Source organism: Cervus elaphus, chromosome 30 (genome assembly GCF_910594005.1).
Source record: "Cervus elaphus chromosome 30, mCerEla1.1, whole genome shotgun sequence".
NCBI lineage: Eukaryota > Metazoa > Chordata > Mammalia > Artiodactyla > Cervidae > Cervus > Cervus elaphus.
In genome coordinates this window covers 74,912,312-74,931,981 of record NC_057844.1, presented here as the reverse complement: position 1 = coordinate 74,931,981, position 19,670 = coordinate 74,912,312, and the positions used below count along the sequence as shown (strand labels likewise).

At 49.3% G+C, this 19,670-nt stretch overlaps 1 protein-coding gene across 1 annotated transcript in view; it reads left to right on the top strand.

Annotated features, from left to right (window-relative positions):
• Positions 1-271: 271 nt before the first annotated feature.
• STK24 (serine/threonine kinase 24) overlaps positions 272-19,670 on the top strand; it is a 90,264-nt gene continuing 70,865 nt past the window's right edge. The window contains exon 1 of the mRNA XM_043892273.1: positions 272-642. Coding sequence (XP_043748208.1) covers positions 601-642 — 42 coding nt within the window. The 5' untranslated portion in view covers positions 272-600. The remainder of the gene's footprint in view (positions 643-19,670) is intronic.

Genomic DNA, 19,670 nt, shown 5'->3' with positions numbered 1-19,670 from the left:
CGCGCGTCCCCCTCCACCCGGCCCCGCCGGCGGGGAGCTGGGGGCGCAGCCCGCGGGAGCCGCGCCGATTTCCACACTGCCCGGCCGGCGGCGGCGCGGGCGGCTGCGGCCTAGGGCGCCGGGCGGCCGCGAGCCTCCTCCCCCTCCCGGAAGCGCGGGGCGGGGTCCCCGGCCGGGCCGCGGGGGCGGGCGCGGGGGCCGGGCCGGGGCGGGGCGCGCTCGGCGCTCGCGGGCTCGGCCGGCGGTGCGCGCCCCACTCCAGCTCCAGGCGCCAGCGCGCGGGCCCAGGCCGCCCGGTTCCAGCCCAGCAGCAGCGGCGGCAGCAGCAGCAGCGGCGGCCGCTCGCGGGGAGGCCCCGCGCTCCTCGCAGCCCCTCCCCGGCGCGGTGCATGGAGACGAGGCCCGCCGTCCGCCCCTGAGCCCGCCGCCTGGCCCAGGACCCGCGGGGGGCTAGGGTGGCCTCGGGCTCCGGCCGGCCGGCCCCCCACCCCCCGCCCCCGGCCGCCCGAGGAGGGCTGCGCGCGGCCCGCGGGCCTCGTCGCCCGCGCGGATCGCCGCGGCCCGGCCGTCCCGTCCCAGGAAGTGGCCGTCCTGACCGCCATGGCTCACTCCCCGGTGCAGTCGGGCCTGCCCGGCATGCAGGTACAGGCAGGAATCGGGCCGCCAAGGGGCGGGAGGGATGCGCGGGCCGGGGCGGAAGCGGAGAACTTGGCGGTGTAAACACTGCCGCTCCCCCCACCCCCAGTTCCCCCAAACGCTGCCCCTTCCGGGGTCGCGCCGGCCTCCCGCGCCGCGCTCGCAGCCTCCGGGGCGCCCTGCCTGGCTCCGCGGCCCGGGTCTCGGGGGTGGGGTGGGGGCCGTGCAGGGACCTGGAGGGCCGCGGCCCGGAGGCGGCCCCCGCCGGTCGGGAGTCGCGGTGGTCCTGGGGGGGAGTGTGCGCTGCTGGCCGCGTCGCCCTCCTCGCGTCCCCTCCCGAGCCGCAGGCCCCGCTCCGGCCCATCCCCTGGGAAGAAGTGATGTGGAGAAATGCCCTTGGAGGCCCGGCTCGCTCTCGGGGCCCGGGCGCTGGCGGGGGGTGGGCGGCGGTGGAGGCCCTGGTCCCTCCCCACCCTCCCCTACCCCGGAGAGGGGGGCCCCCGGGCGCGCCCCGGCGGGCGGAGGAGTCAGGGCGGGGAGAGGAAGGGGTAAGCGCCAGCTCCGCTTTCAGCGCGTTGGTCCGCGCGCTTCCTCCCGGTGCAGACGGACGGGAAGGTGCGAAGCCTGGAAGCTCCTTCTGGAAGGGAGGAATCGGTCGGACAGCGTGCACTCGGACCGCGTGGGTCCCGGGACTCTGGGCTGGACTTGGAGACTCGATTGGATCCGGCCACGGAGAGTCCGTCCCCACTAACTCTCCATGGCTACTTTGTGGCCTGTTGGCCTCCCAGCGACTTAATATTATTATTTTTTTCTTGGAGTGGGGGCGGGGAGTAGACGTTGAATTTCACATTTACCTGGATGCATCAAAGAAAGTTTTTCGCCTTCGGGGACTACATTTAGCCCTTCGAAAAATAAAACCACCTTCGTTGGCTCATTTGTAATGTGTGTAAACGAGTAATGGTCGCAAATGTTTGGGATTAAAAATCACACGGAAGGGTTAGGGAATCTCTTAAAAGTTTTGTTCCCCCCAGGTTAGCCGGGCGAGGGAATGTACGAACTTTAAAAAAACAGGCACAAGTATCCGAGTGGATTATTTGTATTTCAGTGTTCAACGTGCTGTTTCGTGTTTTGTTTTGTTTTTTTCTCCTCCCTTCCCTCTTGAGGGCTGAGAAGTATTTGGACCACATGGGAGCCAGGAATCTGCCCCCTCATTCGAGAGAGATCATTTCTCTTTCTAAATCTGAAATAAAAAATTCGACTTCCTTGTTCAGGTTTGATATCTAGAAAAAGAGTACGGAGTTACCGGGATTTTAGCTTTTTTTTTTTAAGTGGAGTAACAGTTAACACTAGTAACTTTGCTTAAAAGAAAACTGTCCTTGAACCTCCTGTAAAGAGCTTTTAAACAACACGCATTTAAAAACCTAAGCTACTGCTGACCGCTAGGTAGAAATCAGATGTGGTTTCTTGGTATTTCCTAAAATTCCTGCTTTGGTTTGGTTTGAATTTAGAGACAGGAGAGCAGGGTGAACTGGGTTAAGAAAGTATTTCTGACCAGTAGAGCAAGAAGGACTTCTTGTAATGATTAAAAAAAAACCCACATTTGCTCAGTACTTCCTTGAGATATACGCTTATGCTGTTAATCAGGCTGTAATCTAGTACACAGGGCTTGCTCAGTACTACCGTGGAGGTGTAGTCAGCCTTTGTGGAAAGCGAATCTATTTAAAAAGGTACTTAAAGCCTCTCTGGCTGTTGCCCTCAAGTCAGTATCAGATAGTCACCAGGTGGTTATCTAGTCTCAACACTTTTTTTTTTTTTGTCCTCACCTTTTAATTTTTTGCTTTAAGAGTGTGGGCCAGAATTCTTAAGTCTTGGATAAAAAGATACATTTCTTCAAAAAAGTTTGCCTCCCCAAATCTATTTCCTCCATAGGGTTACATGGGAGCTGTTTTTATTTTGCTTTCTCAGTATAAAGGCTGGTAAGTTTTTATTTGGTTGAAACAACCAGATTTTCAGCTGCTGCAGTTTTAGGGACGCGAGGTGGCTTTGGACACAGTCATCCCTGTGGTTAAGTGCCTCCATACCATGTTTGATGATTGTTTCTGATGTGCCATTTGGGAAAGAATATTCTTTTCCTTCTCCCTTCCACTCCAAAAGAAAAACAATACGCACATTTATTTTCTACTTTGAATCAGCAGTTGCTACTGCCCAGGGAGGCCTTCCTCAGAGTTGTTGTTGAGGATTAAATTAAAGGCACACCTGCCTTGGTTGGCTCTCCAGGATAAAACGGGAGGAAAGTACTAACCCACCTGTGCCCTTGTCCTGTTAATCCCATATCCCCCCCTTTTTTCCTCTCTCATCTCCTGACCAGAATTTATGTGGAGATGGCTTACAAATTTCAAGAAAGACAGCAGTGGATTCAGGCAGCCTAGGCAAAGATGCTTAAAAAAAAACAACCAAAAACACCTGAATTAAAAGAATAATTGCAGTAAAAACATCATTCTTCATTGTCTTGAAATCATTTTTATGCCTCTTGATTCTTACTGGTACCACCTGAGGCGCAGGTGTAATTTATGTTATTTTCTAGATGTGGAAACCAGCAGAAACTAATTGAACTGACCCAAGGTGAGAAGGTGCATTATGTGGCAATTTGTGACTAGAGATCAGGTCTTTTCCTGCCTTTGAACTCATACTCCTACTTACCTTGCTGAATTACTGTCTTTTTATTACTTTAGCAGAAAGTAACATTTGTTTCATCCCAACTTGGGTTTGCAGAAGAAATTAAAATATGAGGTTGATATTTTGTTGGTTCGATCAGCAACTGTTATTGAAGGCTGTTGTGCCCCGTGCTCCATGAGGGGTTGATGGCTGTAAGTCTGAATGAGTTATCCTTTTTAATAACTGTTTCATAAGAGTTGGGGGGGGGACACGACACTTTCCCTTTTTTTTTTTTAACCTCCCACATCCCAGTTTCATTAGCATAGGGGAAAAATGGAAATCACAAGCTGAATGTAGTAACTACAAATAGACATAAAGAAATTAGGTTGAGTGGTTGATTTAATAACTCGCTGTCCTTCACTGAACATTTGTTGCTTCTCTCAGTTTAATTCAGATTAAAAGAGCAAGCATCATTTGGAGACAGCAGCATTGATCAGCTTTTAGTTGCAGAAGTTGTAAGTTAGAATTAGATCTTGGTTTATAAATTTCTGTCATGGAATTTTATGAGTCACTTTAAACCTCTTTTGAACTGTGACCCAGGTAAGAAATACATTTTACATCAAGACCTGAAACTAAGAGTTTCAGAAGACAGTCTTAATCCTCACTACTTGTGGTGTGCTGTTGTGTGATGCGTTTTATTAAAGAGGAGAAAGGAGCCGTTGCAAAACTAAATTGATTTCACAACTGACTGAAGTATTGTCGTTCAGTCGCTAAGTCATGTCCGACTCTTTGTGACCCCATGGACTGCAGCACGCCAGGCTTCCCTGTCCTTCACTATCTCCCGGAGTTTGCTCAAGCTCACGTCCATTGAGTCGGTGATGCCATCCAACCATCTTGTCCTGACTGAAGTATACTTCGCTGATGTGTAACAGGTGTGGTGGGGCCCAAGTCAGCTCTACCTGTTTGAGGATGTCATACATCCCAGGTGGCGCCAGTGGTCGAGAACCCACGGTCAATGCAGGAGACGGAAAGGTGGGTTCGATCCCTGGGTCGGAGAGATCCCCTGGAGGAGGGCATGGCCACCCACTCCAGTATTCTTGCCTGGAGAATCCCATGCACAGAGGACCCTGGTTTTCTGCAGTCCATAGGGTCACAAAGAGCCATGATTGGAGCAACTTAACATGCAACTACATATTAGATAGTCTCATATTTGAAAGTACAGACAGTTTACAGGAAGAGCTGGAAAAAGTAAAAGTCTCTACTTGTCACCATCATCCTTCCATCTCTCTTGCTGCTTGGAGAAACCTTTGCTGAGAATGCCTTTTGTGTGGGGAGCGAGAAACGTTTGATGGCTATTCGGGGTGAGTTGGGACACTTCTCCAGGTCTCTGCCTCACCCTGGGGAAACCCGTGTGCGCTGGAAGTCTGGAGACAGACAGAAGGATGGCTGCACTTAATTATGCCTTCAGTGCTCTGACTTTTTCCCTTCTTGGTGGCCCATCTCCATAGTTCTTTCCTGTGTCCGTGGAAGAGGCCTCTCCACGTTCAGTCTGTTGCCACCCTGCACCCTGGGCAGAGGTCAGCGTGCGTGTGTGCACTTGGGGTGTTTGTGAGGTGGGGGGCCCTGAGGCACTGGAAGGGAAGGCTGATCTGTGGGGTGCGATCCAGCATTGGGCTGGATGGGGAGCCTGCATACACCCGGCAGGTGAAGTCGCCTTCTGGCCTGTCCTTAAAGTCCGCGGCCCAGTGAGGGCCGATCGGGGTGCTCTGCCCAGGAAGGTCCAGAAGTGTGGGGGGCCACACACAGCAGGGCTCGGGGATGGGCAGGTGAGTGCGAGGGGCCTAGCTGGGGTCGGAGCTGGAGCTGGAGGGGAGGCACCTGGGGTGAGGGCCTGCATTCCAGGCTGCATGGGGCCAAGTGCTGTCGGAAGCCTGCTTCCCCCTCGCTTTCTCCTGTGGTGGGAGAAGGTGGAAGAATGCCGGGCACGCTGGTGCCCGCTCAGGAGGTGGTGGTGGGTCTTCAGCGGTGTGCTGTGGGCTTCATTGCTCCCTGGCATGCGGGATCTTCCCGGACCGGGGATCGCACCCGTGTCCCTGCATTGGCAGGCGGGTTCTCATCCACTGTACCACCAGGGGCAGTCCATAATGGGAACTCTTAACCTTTGTTTTATAGTCTTTATTACTCTTTCATGCCCCTTGCATTTGTTCTGACCTTTTCCCAATGCGATGTTATAAGGAAAATAAAAGACACATTGCTGTTATTGTTAGTAGCTTGTTTTTAAGTTTTTGTTTTTTTGTTTAATATTCATTTCAAGACTTCATGTTTCCTCTTCTCTATCACCAAAATTTAAGAAAGTTAAGAATTTGTTTTGCTTAAAGTCAGGTTTGAGGGAGAGGGTTGTCAGAAGATTAGAAAAAAAGAAAACAGCTTGGAGGAGTCCAGGACGTTTTGGTTCTAATCCCGTATCAGGGAACGTTCTTGTTCGTATCTTGCATGGAACCAGTCGACCTTCAAGTAGAAATTGGTCCGATTAGATTTTTCTGGGCGGCTAACACAGCACAGTGTCCTGGAGGAGGGTGGTTATGCATCCATGGCAGTCACCATCGGACCTTTCTTGTTCCTTTCTGTAATTTTTGTGGCCATCTTTGAGCCACTGTTCTGGTGTGCAAAATGGAGCGTACTTATTTGACGCAGACTGACACAGCTTTTCAGTTGAACAGTATTTTTCTAGGACTTGGGTTCAGGTTTCTGAGGAAATGAATCTGTTGGCAATCACTGTGTGTTTTGCAGTCACACTGAGGCCGGTCCAGGAGTCTGAGGGTTTCTTGTGAAACGGGTCACTTTGCTCTCTTTTTGGGTAATTTCTCCCAGTGGTTCAGAGTTGCCTGCTAGGCAACTCCATACCTGCAGGAAATGGACCACACCCACCCAGCCCAGCTGGGGCTTTTTTTGTGCTTGGGCTGGGCTCAGCATTGTTATCATTAATGGAATCTCGGGGCAGGAGGGAGTGCAGGAAATAGAAAGTTGACTCTTTTATCCCTCCATTGCTGCTCAGAGTCAGGCCCTGTCATCCGGCCGGCCCTTCCCCTCCCAGAATTTATGTTTTTGCAGTGTAATGCCTTTCAAACTCGGTGCCAAATGCTTTGAGAAGGAGAAAAAACAGGGCTGTTACAGCACCTGGCTCCTGGGTGATACGGAGTTTGCTAATCCTAAAGGGCTCCCTGGTTTCCAAGGTTTTGTTTGTTCAGTTGCTCAGTTGTGTCCGACTCTGTGCGATCCCATGGACTGCTGCATGCCAGGCTTCCCTGTCCTTCACCATCTTGTGGAGTTTGCTCGAACTCATGTCCATTGAGTCGGTGATGGCATCCAACCATCTCATCCTCTGTCGCCCACTTCTCCTGCCTTCAGTCTTTCCCAGCATCAGGGTCTTTTCCAGTGAGTCGGCTCTTCGCATCAGATGGCCAAAGTATTGGCGCTTCAGCATCAGTCCTTCCAATGAGTATTCAGGACTGATTTCCTTTCGGATTGACTGGTTTGATCTCCTTGCAGTCCAGAGGACTCTAAAGAGTCTTCTCCAGCACCTCAGTTCGAGAGCATCAGTTCTTCAGCATTCAGTCTTCTTCATGGTCCAACTCTCACATCTGTACATGACGACTGGAAAAACCATAGCTTTGACTATGTGGACCTTTGTTGGCAAAGTGATGTCTGCTTTTTAATATGCTGTCTAGAATTGTCATAGCTTTTCTTCCAAGGAGCAAGCATCTTTCAATTTCATGACTGCTGTCCACAGTGATTTTGGAGCCCAAAATCTGTCACTGCTTCCACTTTTTCGCTATTTGTCATGAAGTGATGGGACCAGATGCCATGATCTTAGTTTTTTGAATGTTGACTTTTAAGCCAACATTTTCACTCTCCTCTTTCACCCTCATCAAGAGGCTCTTTAGTTCCTCTTTACTTTCTGCCATTAGACTGGTACCAACGTTGAGAGAAATAAGATGTGCCTTGCTTGAGACAAATAATAAAACATCCCAGTTGTGGGTTACAAAGGTACTTTGCACCCCACTGGGGACAGCACTCCACTTATAGACCTTCCGTATTTTCAGGAGGACCTCAGTCAGTAGAAGAGGCTGTGTGTTCAGCGCCCTGTTGGTATCTGAATACATTGTGGGAACTTTCTGAGTTTTATATTAATGCTTACCAGATAGGCAGCCTGTGTTTATCTTCCCAGTTAGTCCCTTCCTGTTTTTTCAAAAGACTTTTCTGGCCCTAAGATTTGAAAGGACCCCATAGGTCCAGACACTTTGTCTTATGTTAATTATTTAGGATTTTTTTTTTTTTTTTTTTTAGTTTTTAGTTTAAAAGTTCTGTATGTGATAAAGGGTTTGTTGGAACAGAGGCGGTTCCTTGCCCTTTGCTTCCATTTTCTCCTCCCTGAAGGCAGCCCCTTTGCTCTTTGCTATTCTTTGTTCACAAAGAGCATTTGCAAATAGCAGCTTTGTTTCCCCCAGTCTGTAGACTTTGGACCCCGATGAGGACGAGGATTTAGTTCTTGAGTCCTTGCCTCCTTCCCTGGCTTGTCCTTCCCCTCCCTGCACCCAGTGCAGTTACAGGGTAACTTGGGTCCGATGCGTGTGTGTACATTAACGGGACTCCAGAATCCCTAAGCCCAGCCGGTCATTACTAAACCAGGATTACTTTTTCAAGTCTTGTTTGGAAGTTCTTTTTTTGGAAATGTAATTGTTTTAGTCTGAGCTGCTGTTACAAAATAGCATTAAAAACGCAAGTGGCTTAAACAAACACTTGTCACAGTTTTGGAGGCTGGAGAGCCCAAGGTCAAGGCTCTGGCAGATGAGGTGTCTTCTGAGAGCCAAGGGGGTGGGGGGTACTCTGGGATTCTCCTTCCAAGGGCGCTGTTGCCAGTCCGGAGGGCTCCACCTTCAGTGACCTAGTCACATCCGTCGCATTGGTGGGGGGTTGGGTTTCACCGTACGATGGATGGGGTGTGTGTGTTAGTTGCTCAGTCGTGTCGACTCTTTGTGACCCCGTGGACCGTAGCCCGACAAGCTTCTCTGTCCAGGGGATTCTTCAGGCAAGAATACTGAACCATATGATGGGGTCGGGGGTGCTCATAAACATGTAGTCCTTAGCAGCGCTTGTAACTTAACTCAACCCCAGCCCCACACCAGTTGTTGAAACCTTCCCTCGGGGAGTCCCGGTGGAGCATACAGGCTGTCTGTCTTGTTTCACTCATTTGGAGACGCCGTCCCATGAGCCTGTTGGCCCGGACCGCTGGCATCCTGGCATCTTTACCTTCATCCCCTGGAGTCCTCGTGCCGCTGTCTCGGGTTGGCGGTGTTCTGTGTCTCCTGCCATCGTGGCTTCCACCACTGAGTTGGTGGAACATACCTTCTAGTGGCCTTCTTGTGAATAGGGTGCATGGGAGATAGGTTTGTTTTTTTTTTTTTCCCAAGGTCTTGGATATCTGCAAATTTCTTCTTTTTGCCTTTCTCCTCCATTGATATTTTGGCAGGGTATTTAATATTACAGGTTGGAAATTATTTCCTTCAGAATCGTGACGTGTCTCCGCCGTTTGTATTAATATTACGTAGATGAATGAAGTAGAAGGTGAATTCCAAGGTCTGGACCCCCCAGTCCCTGGTGCAGGGAGGGCCTTCTGAGCCGCTGTCCTCTTCCTCATGGGATCTGGCCTTCTGGTTTCTCGCCGTCAGAAAACGGCGGTGTACGCACATCCTTGTTTTTCCATGTGTCTGTCTGTGAGCCCCAACCTCCCCCAACTTGAAGACCGCTTTTCCCCTTCTGCCTCTCGTTTGCTGGTCTCAGGGTCCTGTGGGGCCCAGAACTGTTTTCAGGGCAGCCCGCAGTGTCTTGCCAGAGAAGCTTTTGCTTAAGTTGACAGATGTTTGGGGCATGTAGCCGTGGTCTGGGAGTGAGTGTGGGCTTCCTGGGAGGACGGGGGTGGCACCGCCAGGGTGGGGTCAGGTGCCCATGGGACCCGGTCGGCCCTGCACATGTGTCCAGGACGCATGAGGAGCGAGTGTCCCTGTGACCCCGTTCCCGGTTCTGCTCGCATTAGTGGGCACCTGGCTCCAAGGCTGCGCCTCCTACTGAAAACAAAGTACCTTTTGGGGGTAGAAGCACACGGTGATAAACGAGTGCAAGTGAAAAGGACTCTAGAGCTCGGGGACCGGGCATTGGTCAGCAGCTATTTTCAGCACAGTTTTCCCGGCATCGCTTTAAAAATCCAGTTCGGCGCGGTTGACTCGAAGCTGTCAAACTGGCACCTGAACTGAGAACCTGCGGTAGAAGGCCCTGTGTGAGTGCTACCTCACCTGTGTGTGATGCCCTTTCGTGGTTCCAGACATTTCTTGAGAGGTAATTTGGAAAAGAAAAAGAGGGGTGAGTACAAAGAACTGCTTTCTTCCTCAGCAGTTGCTACCGGGAGGCGGGTGGCTTTCTCCTGCTTCACTGGGGTACCTGGAAAAATAAGGAGGAAAAGGAGATGGTCTTTGGGCGTTCCCATGTTGATGCCTGTCAAGGAGACAGTGGGCTCCTTGTAGGAAGGGAACTTTGTTTTCTTGCTTTCCTCCCAGGGGCCCCACATGGGGGCAGCTTATGCCCTCGGCCAATCCTCAGGGCTTCCGCTGCAAGAAGGGCTGTTGGACCAGTTTCACAGATGAGAAAACTGAGGCTAAAGGAAACTGGACCAGGGCCCCGCACCTGGGAGCAGAGCCCTGATTTTTAGCCCTGGCTCCACCAGATTGCCTCCTTCCCAGCATCTCGGGTCCTGCCCCGCCCTCCACGTGGCCGCTGCTTCCCTGAGGACCTGGTTGCGCCTCCAGCTTCTCCGAGACCACCCCCGTTCAGGGCCAGTACTGCTGGTGTTTGGGGGCACTTTTATTTCCATGATTTTTTTTTTTTACTTTTGAAGAAGACTTTGTTCATGTTCCAGGGCTATTTTTAATTGACTCCTTGGAGTTTCAGGGGGTGGGTGTGGGGGAGGTGACTGGTTCTCTTTCTCTCTGTTCTCTCTGCTGAGCCCTTAGGCCACCCTCGGGGCGGGAGAGCAGCCTCTGCCGTCTGTCTCTTGCCTCTCGGGGTGTTGCCCAGGTTGTTTTGAAAAGTGCTGAATTAGTAACTGAAAAAGCAGCCTGTAACAGTGGTTTTTCAGATTTCAGTGTTTACCCTCACCCCTCGCCTGGAGGGCTTGGTAAAATGCAGACAGTCTGGGGTGGAGTTTGCATTTCTAATGAGATGCCAGGTGTGACAGGGCCAGTTTGAGAACCGCTGTACCACCGAGTTAAAAATCCTTGTCGTGGGCGCACACCGCAGTGGTGCCCATTTGCAGAGCGGCTCAGAGGACAGTCGGTGCTGGCAAGTTGGGGCGTGTATTTCAGAAACCAACTTTGGAAGTACGGGTCTGACTTTGAAAGTTGAATAGGCTTTTCAGTGGAAAGAATTGCTGGACTCTTTACCAACAAAGGTCCGTCTAGTCAAAGCTATGGTTTTTCCAGTGGTCATGTATGGACGTGAGAGTTGGACCATAAAGAAAGCTGAGCGCCGAAGAATTGATGCTTTTGAACTGTGGTGTTGGAGAAGACTCTTGAGAGTCCCTTGGAATGCAAGGAGATCCAACCAGTTCATCCATCCTAAAGGAGATAAGTCCTGGGTGTTCATTGGAAGGACTGATGCTGAAGCTGAAACTCCAATACCTTGGCCACCTGATGCCAAGAACTGACTCACTGGAAAAGACCCTGATGTTGGGAAAGATTGAGGGCGGGAGGAGAAGGAGACGACAGATGATGAGATGGTTGGATGGCATCACCGACTCGATGGACATGAGTTTGAGTAAGCTCCAGGAGTTTGCGATGGACAGGGAGGCCTGGCGTGCTACAGTCCATGGGGTCGCAAAGACTCGGACACGACTGAGCAACTGAACTTCCCATTTTAGTGTGTATTACGCATCAGCTAGGGGCAAAGTCTGTTTGACTTTGGAACCTTGTTTTTTAAGAAATGTGTCTCAGAACCAGCCTTTGTGGTTCTTTGGGGTAACCCTGAGCCCTGAACAAAGGTCATGAGCCTGAAGCTCTTCCTCTGCGATGTCAGGATCATCTCTCCTGTTTCCATCATGTTTCTCCCTCCTTAAAACCCTTTGGTGGCTTCCTGACCAGATATAAACTCCAGCTTAACACTCAGGACCCCATCGCCCTGCAGGAGACCCTACCCAGTCCAGCCCTCAGGATCACCCCAGGTTCCTGTTCCCTGGGAGCCCCTGGCGAGCCATTAGTATTTATATTCTGTCTCCTTTTCTCCCCACTTAATTGGATCGTGAGGGAAGACCTGCAGAGAAGTTCACCATCCTTTGCTTCCCACGTGTTGCTCCGCCCAGGAGCAGGGCCTCTGCCTGCTGGAGGGTGGGGGGCAGCTAGGAAATGAGTGGGTGCCCCTGGGCAAAGTTGATGTTCTTCTCTCTCAGTTGTTCTGCTTAACACTTAACTGAAGATCTGCGGGTGTCTGAACTGAGAATGCTATTCCAGACCAATAGCCTCTTTCATGTTTCAGATGTCAGAGGTTTTGTGCTTTTATGTATAAGTAGTTGATTTGATTTTTTAATTCAAAAACAATTGATTTCTGTGTTGTTGTTTAGTCGCTAAGTCATGTCGGACTCTCTTGCGACCCCATGGAATACAGCCCGCCAGGCTCCTGGGTCCATGGGATTTCTTAGGCAAGAATACGGGAGTGGGTTGCCATTTCCTTATCCCGGGGACTTTTCTGACCCAGGGATCGAAACCTGAGTCTCCTGCTTTGGCAGGCGGATTCTTTACCGTCTGAGCCACCCATTAGCAGCCCTTTATTAGAGTGTCCTGTGATTAGCTAGACTTGCTTATTTGAGGTTGGTTTTTGGTGTGGGGAAGGGGTAGGAGACTTTTTTAATTGTGTTGTAATTTTTTTGCGGTTCATTGTACGGGCTTTTTCCAGTATGAGGGTGAATGGCATATGAAGCAGATTTAGGGGATGAACTGTGTCCAGAAAAGCGGTTGTGAGGTTTGGGGGCTCTTCTCTTTCCTTTGTTAATAAAGGACCTGAAGTGTTTTAAAAAAAAAAACAAAACAAGAAAACCCCTTTTGTGTTATTCTGGATGCCTTCCTCCCAATGTCGTCTTCAAGAAAAAATGAGTGCTTACATGGAGTGAAACTGCTTGCATTTCCTGGCCTGCTGACCCAGGCTGCCTGTATTTTTCTGTGCTGCGGGCAGGATGTGCTTGGATCTGAGTGGTGGGGGGGTCTCAGGTCACCCTTCCCGGTGGGCCCGGGACCTTCAGCGACCCCAGCACCAAGGCACGGTCCTGGCTATTGCAGGATGAAATTCCGTTTCGCCATACTGTGTAGCAGAGTCATCTTCTAAATGGATCACATAGTTTAGAATAGTTTTTAGTGGAAAAACAGTTTTCCGAGGAATCTACACATTTCCTGATCTCGTGGATCAAATACTGCTTATGTGAAGCAAATGGTTTCATGAGAGGAGTCCTTCTCAGCCCTCCTCCCAAAATAAATACATCACTGATACGTGTGTGCGCGCCTCTAAAATGGGTTTTTATATTTTACTTCTTTTATATTTCCAAAAGGAGCAAACCCTTCAACATCCTGAAAGTTAATTGAGGTGAAAAGTTATTAAGTTGATAAAATACTTTAAGCCTTTTTTTTTTAATTACTTATTTTAATTGGAGGATAATTCCAATATTGTGATGGTTTTTGCCATCCATCAATATGAATTGGCCGTAGTCATACTTATGTCCCCTCCATCCTGGAGCCCCCTCCCTACTCCCTCCCCACTCCATCCCTCCCAAGTTGCCACAGAGGACTGACTTTAGGTGCCTTGCGTCATACATCAAACTCCACACTGGTTATCTGTTTTACACATGGGAATGTGTATGTTTCAGTGCTCTTCTCTCAACTCATCCCAGCTTCTTCTCCCACAAGCCTTTTCAATATGGCAAAATTCTCAATATTTTGAGCTATTTTATATTTTGTACCTAGCTTGTTGCATTGGTTATTTCTTTATATGTTAGCTGAAGCCATTAAATGAGGCTGTTTTTGAAATTCCGTGAAAGCATTTCTCTCTTGGTTGTCTTTTTGCATCAGGGCAGCTATGATCCGGTTCAGAAGGGGTGGGAGTGGGGGGCGTGTGCTGGGCGGGAGGGGCGCGGTGAGGACTTCTGGCCACTTTGTCTGCACATCGTGAAGTGGGGATTTGAGGAGGAGAGCGTCTAACTTATTCACGTTAAGTCCAGAAACGGACGAACACCTTCAGTTCATCGGCCATTAAACTGCTTTTAAAGCAGAGGCGTCTGTAAACCCACCTCTTGAATATAGCTGTCTTCCTGTTGTCTCTGTATGCGTGTCTCTCTAAGTGATGGCAGTCACACGCAGGTGCACTTGATATATTGTTTTCCATCCAGAAATGGATCGTGAATATCATGCCTCGTTTCCCTGCAGTTTCCTTGTGACGATTTTAATGGCGTTTCTGACTCACCTCCTTAAAGTGGGGCCTGCCCATCCTTAGGACACAGAGTTCTAGCCAGAAACGCGTTTCTGTTTGGCTCTGCTGGTGGAGATGGAATTACCTTGCTGCATTTTCCTTTTGCCTTTGGAGAAAAAAAAATTAGTCATCTTCCCCCTCCCACAACAGTGTTATTGGAAAGCACTGGTGGTTGTTATTTAACAAGTTTTTGTTGGTGATTGCTTCACTTAACATGAGTAAGTTAGATAGCTGTCCTTGTGTTATGATGTATTCACTCTGGGCCCCTGTAACTGACCTGTAACAGTTGTGTGCTAGAGAGGACCCCACGTGTGGACAGGGACCTGCAGAGACTCTGTGTGTGTGTGTGTGTACACGCGTGTGTAACAGTGAGCATTAACTCAGAACAACACATTTCCTCTCCCAACTGAACCTGAGGATGGGGGATGTGTAGTTCTGCCTGGCTGAATTGCATTCTTCCTGGTTGTTCTTCAGATGGATATTTTGTGTATGTGATAAAAGTCCTAGTTTTAAAATAGCTTTTTATGTCCCGTGTGTCGCTTTTTTAGTCTTTGAATGAAAAGTTGTAGAAGATGTAGAAATTAGCAGGAGCAATACTAGGTGCAAATATTGTGACTTAAAAACTTAATCATTGCTGTGAATGAACAGTCCTCCCCACCCCAGACGAGCACAAATGTGTCTGTTAGCAGTTTTCTGTCCTGAGTGATGGGGCCGCAGTCAGTGAAGTCACGCAGACCGTGTGCACGTGTTTTCTTCCCGCCCAAGGTTCGGGAAGTGAGGCTCTGCTGCTGGTGATGGTGCCTGCCTTGTCCGAGCCACTTAAGGTTTTCCCGACATGTGGGTTCTGATCAGTTTAGGTCTCCCCACCTCCAGGGGAGTTACGAAAACTCTTCGTTCCCAGAGACTTTGAGGATTCAGTTAAGGGGCACTGACGTGTGCTCCTGGACTTCTCTATCATGTTTGATGAATAGAAAACCTTAGGGAGACATACACAGCAATAATATGAAAAATATAGCATGACTGATGTTGAAGCTGAAACTCCAATACTTTGGCCACCTGATGCGAAGAGCTGACTCATTGGAAAAGACCCTGATGCTGGGAAAGATTGAGGGCAGGAGGAGAAGGGGATGACAGAGGATGAGATGGTTGGATGGCATCACCGACTCGGTGGACATGAGTTTGGGTAGACTCCGGGAGTTGGCGATGGACAGGGAGGTCTGGCGTGTTGGCGGTTCATGGGGTCGCAAAGAGTCAGACACGACTGAGTAACTGAATTGACTGACTGATAGCATGACTGAATTTTGCTAGAACCGGTTTGCTTTTTTCTTTATTCAGACTTAAAAATTTTTTCCTTATTGTGTGACTGGTTTTCTTTAGTTATTTGTCTTACAGAAGTGATCACAGAAAGGCAAACCTGTTAGGGAAGAGAACAATGAAAGAAAAAGAGGACGTGTTATCAGACTTGATAAAAAATCTTTGAAGCTGAAATTCTATATAGTAATGTAGTCAGTGTGGCCGTTTTACTTTATATAGTACTTTATAAAACAAAATTAATAAGGGATTTATTAATGTTTTTATTTGTAATTTCCATGATCACCTCTCCTACAGTTTGATACAAAAAAAAAAAAGCAGATTGGTTTCATGTATCTGAAATCAAGTTTAAAATGTGGGCAGTCCTCAAGTACATTTCAGATTTCGTTTGTAAGTTTGTTGGTTAGAAGTGCAGCTTGTTTTTTTTTTTTTTTTAACAGAAATGAATCTGTAAACAGTGGTTAAATTGTGAGGCTAGGCTTGAAAAGCCTAACTGAGCTGTGAGTTAAGAGTTTCTGGTTCTGCAGGCAGGAAGCTAGTTGATATAAGAGCTGGAAAAGAAGGAAGACTTGTCTTTACCATTCTTGGTGCAGGCCTGGTCCCATGCAACATCTCTTTGAGTTCAGGTTGGTTTCTTGTCCTAATTTGGGCCTCCCTGTTACCACCAGGACCCTTATACTCCATTCTTTAATGCCTTCCTAATATTGTATTTCTGGCATCTCTTTGCTACATTTCATTGAGAAGTTCTCAGTGAACATTCCTATTCTTCATTTTAGAATTGATTTTAGCTAGATGCTGGGAAAACGTTTATACAAGTTCATACCAGTAGCAGTCTTTCTTAGTGAAAGGAAGAATGTATGTTGATCTAACCAGATGCCTAACAGGTGGAATATGAGGCAGTGAAGAACTGATGGCGTGGGACAGGCATGATGTCTAGGGCTGCTGCAGAAGAGTCTGCCACTGTGCTGGCATTGATGAAGAAGAGGAATGATAACCCTGACTTGAAGGGGCTTGCAGTCTAAGAGCAGAGGCACTGTGAACACTTCGCTGGTACACATGCAGTTGTAGAAGGAAGTATAAGGCCCAGAAGTAGCACAGAGGAGGGAGCGATTATATCAAGAGGTGGCAGTTTGAAGATCAATAAAGGAAATGATGACTGAGCTCTTTTAAAAAAGGCAGAAGGAATCCGGGCTTTCCTGGTGGCTCCTGCAGGAGACCCGAGTTGGATCCCTGGAGGGGGAGTGGCGTGGCAACCCACTCTAGTATTCTTGCCTGGTTGAAATGCCATAGAGGAGCCTGGCGAACTACAACAGTCCTTGGGGTCGCAAAAAGTTGGGCATGAGTGAGCGATCCACCCACATACACACAGAAGGAATCTAGACAGAATAGAGTGTTTAAAAGTGTAGGAGGGTTTTTTGTTTTGTTTTGTTTTAATAGCACAGAGTGTTGGGGAAAGGGCATGGAATTCAGTTTTGCAGGGCTGTTAAAAAAAGAACGAGAGAGATGCAGTTGAAAAGGGGACCGGCTCATAAAGGTCTGTGCTGAGCGGTTCGGGCTTTGGTTGAGTGATGCAGCATTGTGGGGAGTGTTTGAAGGGGCAGAATGAGACCAGTTTTTGTTTTGACAGTTTGGTGCTTGGACTGGAGGAGGGGCGGAGGGTTGGCTGGTTGACCGTTGATGAGGGCATCTGGACGGAGGCCTCGGTGTGTGGATGGGATTCAGGAGGGAGCTGTGGGCGGAATGAGCCGGCTTGGTGATGGGCACGGGGCCGGAGGGAGGGTGGAGTCCTGGGATGGCCCCTCAGGATCTGGCCTGGGTGTGGGGGTGAATGAGTCACAGGGCCACCTATTGGCATAGACGAGGAAGAAGCTACACAGATAAGGAGTCTCTGTTTCAGAGGACTGGAATGCAGGTGGAGGGAAGGGATAGGCATGGGCCTGGAGCTTGGGGGAAGAGTCCAGGCTGGGGGCTGACCAGGCTGCTGACTTATGAATGAGGTCATTGGGGTGGTTAGTCTCCTGAGGAGGGGCGTGGGCACCGTGGGGAGGGCAGCTGGAGAGGGTGGAGCCGTCGCTCTGCTATCAGAGGCTGTCCCACCCCGCCTTACCTGTTAGGCACCTGTGAGGCCTTCTGCTCTGAACTCTGCTGCTGTCAGAGAGAGCATCAGGGCAGTCACAGCATCAGTGATCTCCACCCTGGCCCCGGGAGGTGGGGGTGGGCAGGGAGGGGCACCCCATCACTTGTCTGGCTTGTCTGTCTGTCCCCAGCGGGAACAGTTCACGAGCAGATTGTCCAGAAGTGAGAGCAGCTTGTCCTTGCTTGGGTGATGGGAGTTTGATTAGATAAACGGTATGCCAGGGTTCCAAAAACCTAGTATAGACTTAGTTTTGACCCCTGCCAGTCTTTGATGTGTAGTTTGATGAATGTCATGCCTGAAGTGGCTCAGAAAATAACTTTCTGAGCTGGAGAGCAGAATTTTGCAAGAATGTCGTTCAGACGTCTTAGACCTTGGTTACACCTGCAGAAATCATTGTAGAAGCCCTTTGTTGCTCAGTCGATAAATCTTGTCCGACTCTCTTGCGACCCCATGGACTGTACCCAGCCAGGCTCCTCTGTCCATGAGCTTTTCTAAGCAAGGATACTTGGGTGGGTTGCCGTTGCCTTCTCCAGGGGATCTTCCCCATCCAGGGATTGAACCTGGGTCTCCTGCATTGCAGGCGGATTCTTGACCGCTTGAGCCATTGAAGCCTCTAGGTTAACTCTAAACCCAACCAAGCTTTCTTGTTAACCCCAGACAGGTGATGCTGGGTTTCCTGTGGTGCTTCTTACCTGGCCTGGTGCAGCCTGGAGAGTAATGGGGAAAAAGGAAAGCTGTGTTCGGGGTGGATTTTTCTTGGATTATGTTATTAAAATAATTCTCTTCAGTATTTGTACAGGTTAAGCATCCTAAAATCCTAGTTTTAAATGAGAAGGGGATTTTGAAGTTTGAGTCCGTTTACTTCTAGTTTATCTAGTCTCTTAAGAGGCATGATATTTTAGAATACTTAGGGGTCTGGGGGATGTCCATTTATAACACTTGACAGGTTAAATCAGATCTCCTGTTTTATTACAGTTTTAGCCAGAGGTAATTTTAATAATTAAAGTGAAATGGCCCATTTAAAAATTCCCTTCTGTAAAGAGCAGTGGCCGTAAGTGTTTTGGGGAAGTATGGGCTGACTGGGGGAGTGGGTAACTGGAGCAATGAAGATTACTCATTTTTAAAAATAAACTTTACTTTTTAGAGCAGTTGAGGTTCACAGCAAAATTGAGCAGAAGATGCGGAGATTTTCCCAGGCCCTCTGTGCTGCCCGTCATTGTCAGCGTCCTGCACCGGGCTGCTGTTGTTATTTTTTATTAGGGACAAATCTCCTTGTCACCCAAAGTCCATAGTTTCCATGGGACATCGCATTGCATTCTGTGGGTTTTAATAAATGTGTCAGGACGTGTATCCTGACCCTTCTGGTATCATACAGAAGAGTTTCACTGCCCTAAAACGTCAAGGAGGGTGTTCTTAAATGGTGTCACTTTGATCCGACTGAAGTGGTTTTCTGTGAATATACGCCATTTCCCAAACCTCATCAGCTTCTGCAGTTTCTGGTGTCTCTTGGTGTGGTGGCCCCGCGGTTGCCCGTGTCTCTCTGACCACGAACGCCGCTCACACTTGGGGTTCTCAGGGCGCCCAGACCCAGTGTGCCACCTCGGGAAGTGAGTGGCTCTTGGCAGCCGCCCCCCGAACCCGACAGGGAGACTCTATGACAGCGCACTTCTGCACAGCCCATTTCAGTTCTCTGCCCCTTCACTTATTTTGAGACTAAGTTAAAAATCTAAGTGTCCAAAAACTGAAAATGGAAGCACCTTCTTCTCTAAGTAGGTCCCCCCCCCCCCTCTTTTTTTTTTGTCTTGACTCCCTTATCCTGTCCTTTCCAGCTGGGTTGAGTGGATGGAGCTCTCCCCCAGGGATGGATGGGTGCTGACTCAGCCTCTTGTGGGGCGGGGTGTGTGTGTACACAGCCCCCAGCCTCTCCCGCCTCCAGCCCTGTCCTTGGCCTTGCAGCTCCTGCGGCCTCATCAGCCTGTCAGCAGCCGCGCTCGTGTTCCTGACCTTGGTCTGGGCCTCAGGGTTTCAGTCCCTTATGCCAACTCCAGTGCCTGCGGGAGACGTCTGGGGATTTATAGGAAGGGACAAACACCACGTGGTGCCCACCCCACCCCTATCCAATGTGAAGATTCTTTTAAAAAAAATTGAGCTGTCAAAAATGTTACTTTATTAAAAATCCTATAGAAGTAGTGTATAATAGCTAAAGAGAAAAAGCAGTATTGGATGGTTTTGCTCTCCAGGGGAGTAACATATGTTGAAGGCAAGGAGTCTGGTTGTTTAATTGCAAAGGCTTGTTCACTGTCTTGCATTTAGAACTGAAGGGAAAGCTGGGAATTTCATTTGATGGTTTTTTCTCTTCCCTTGTGCAGCAGTT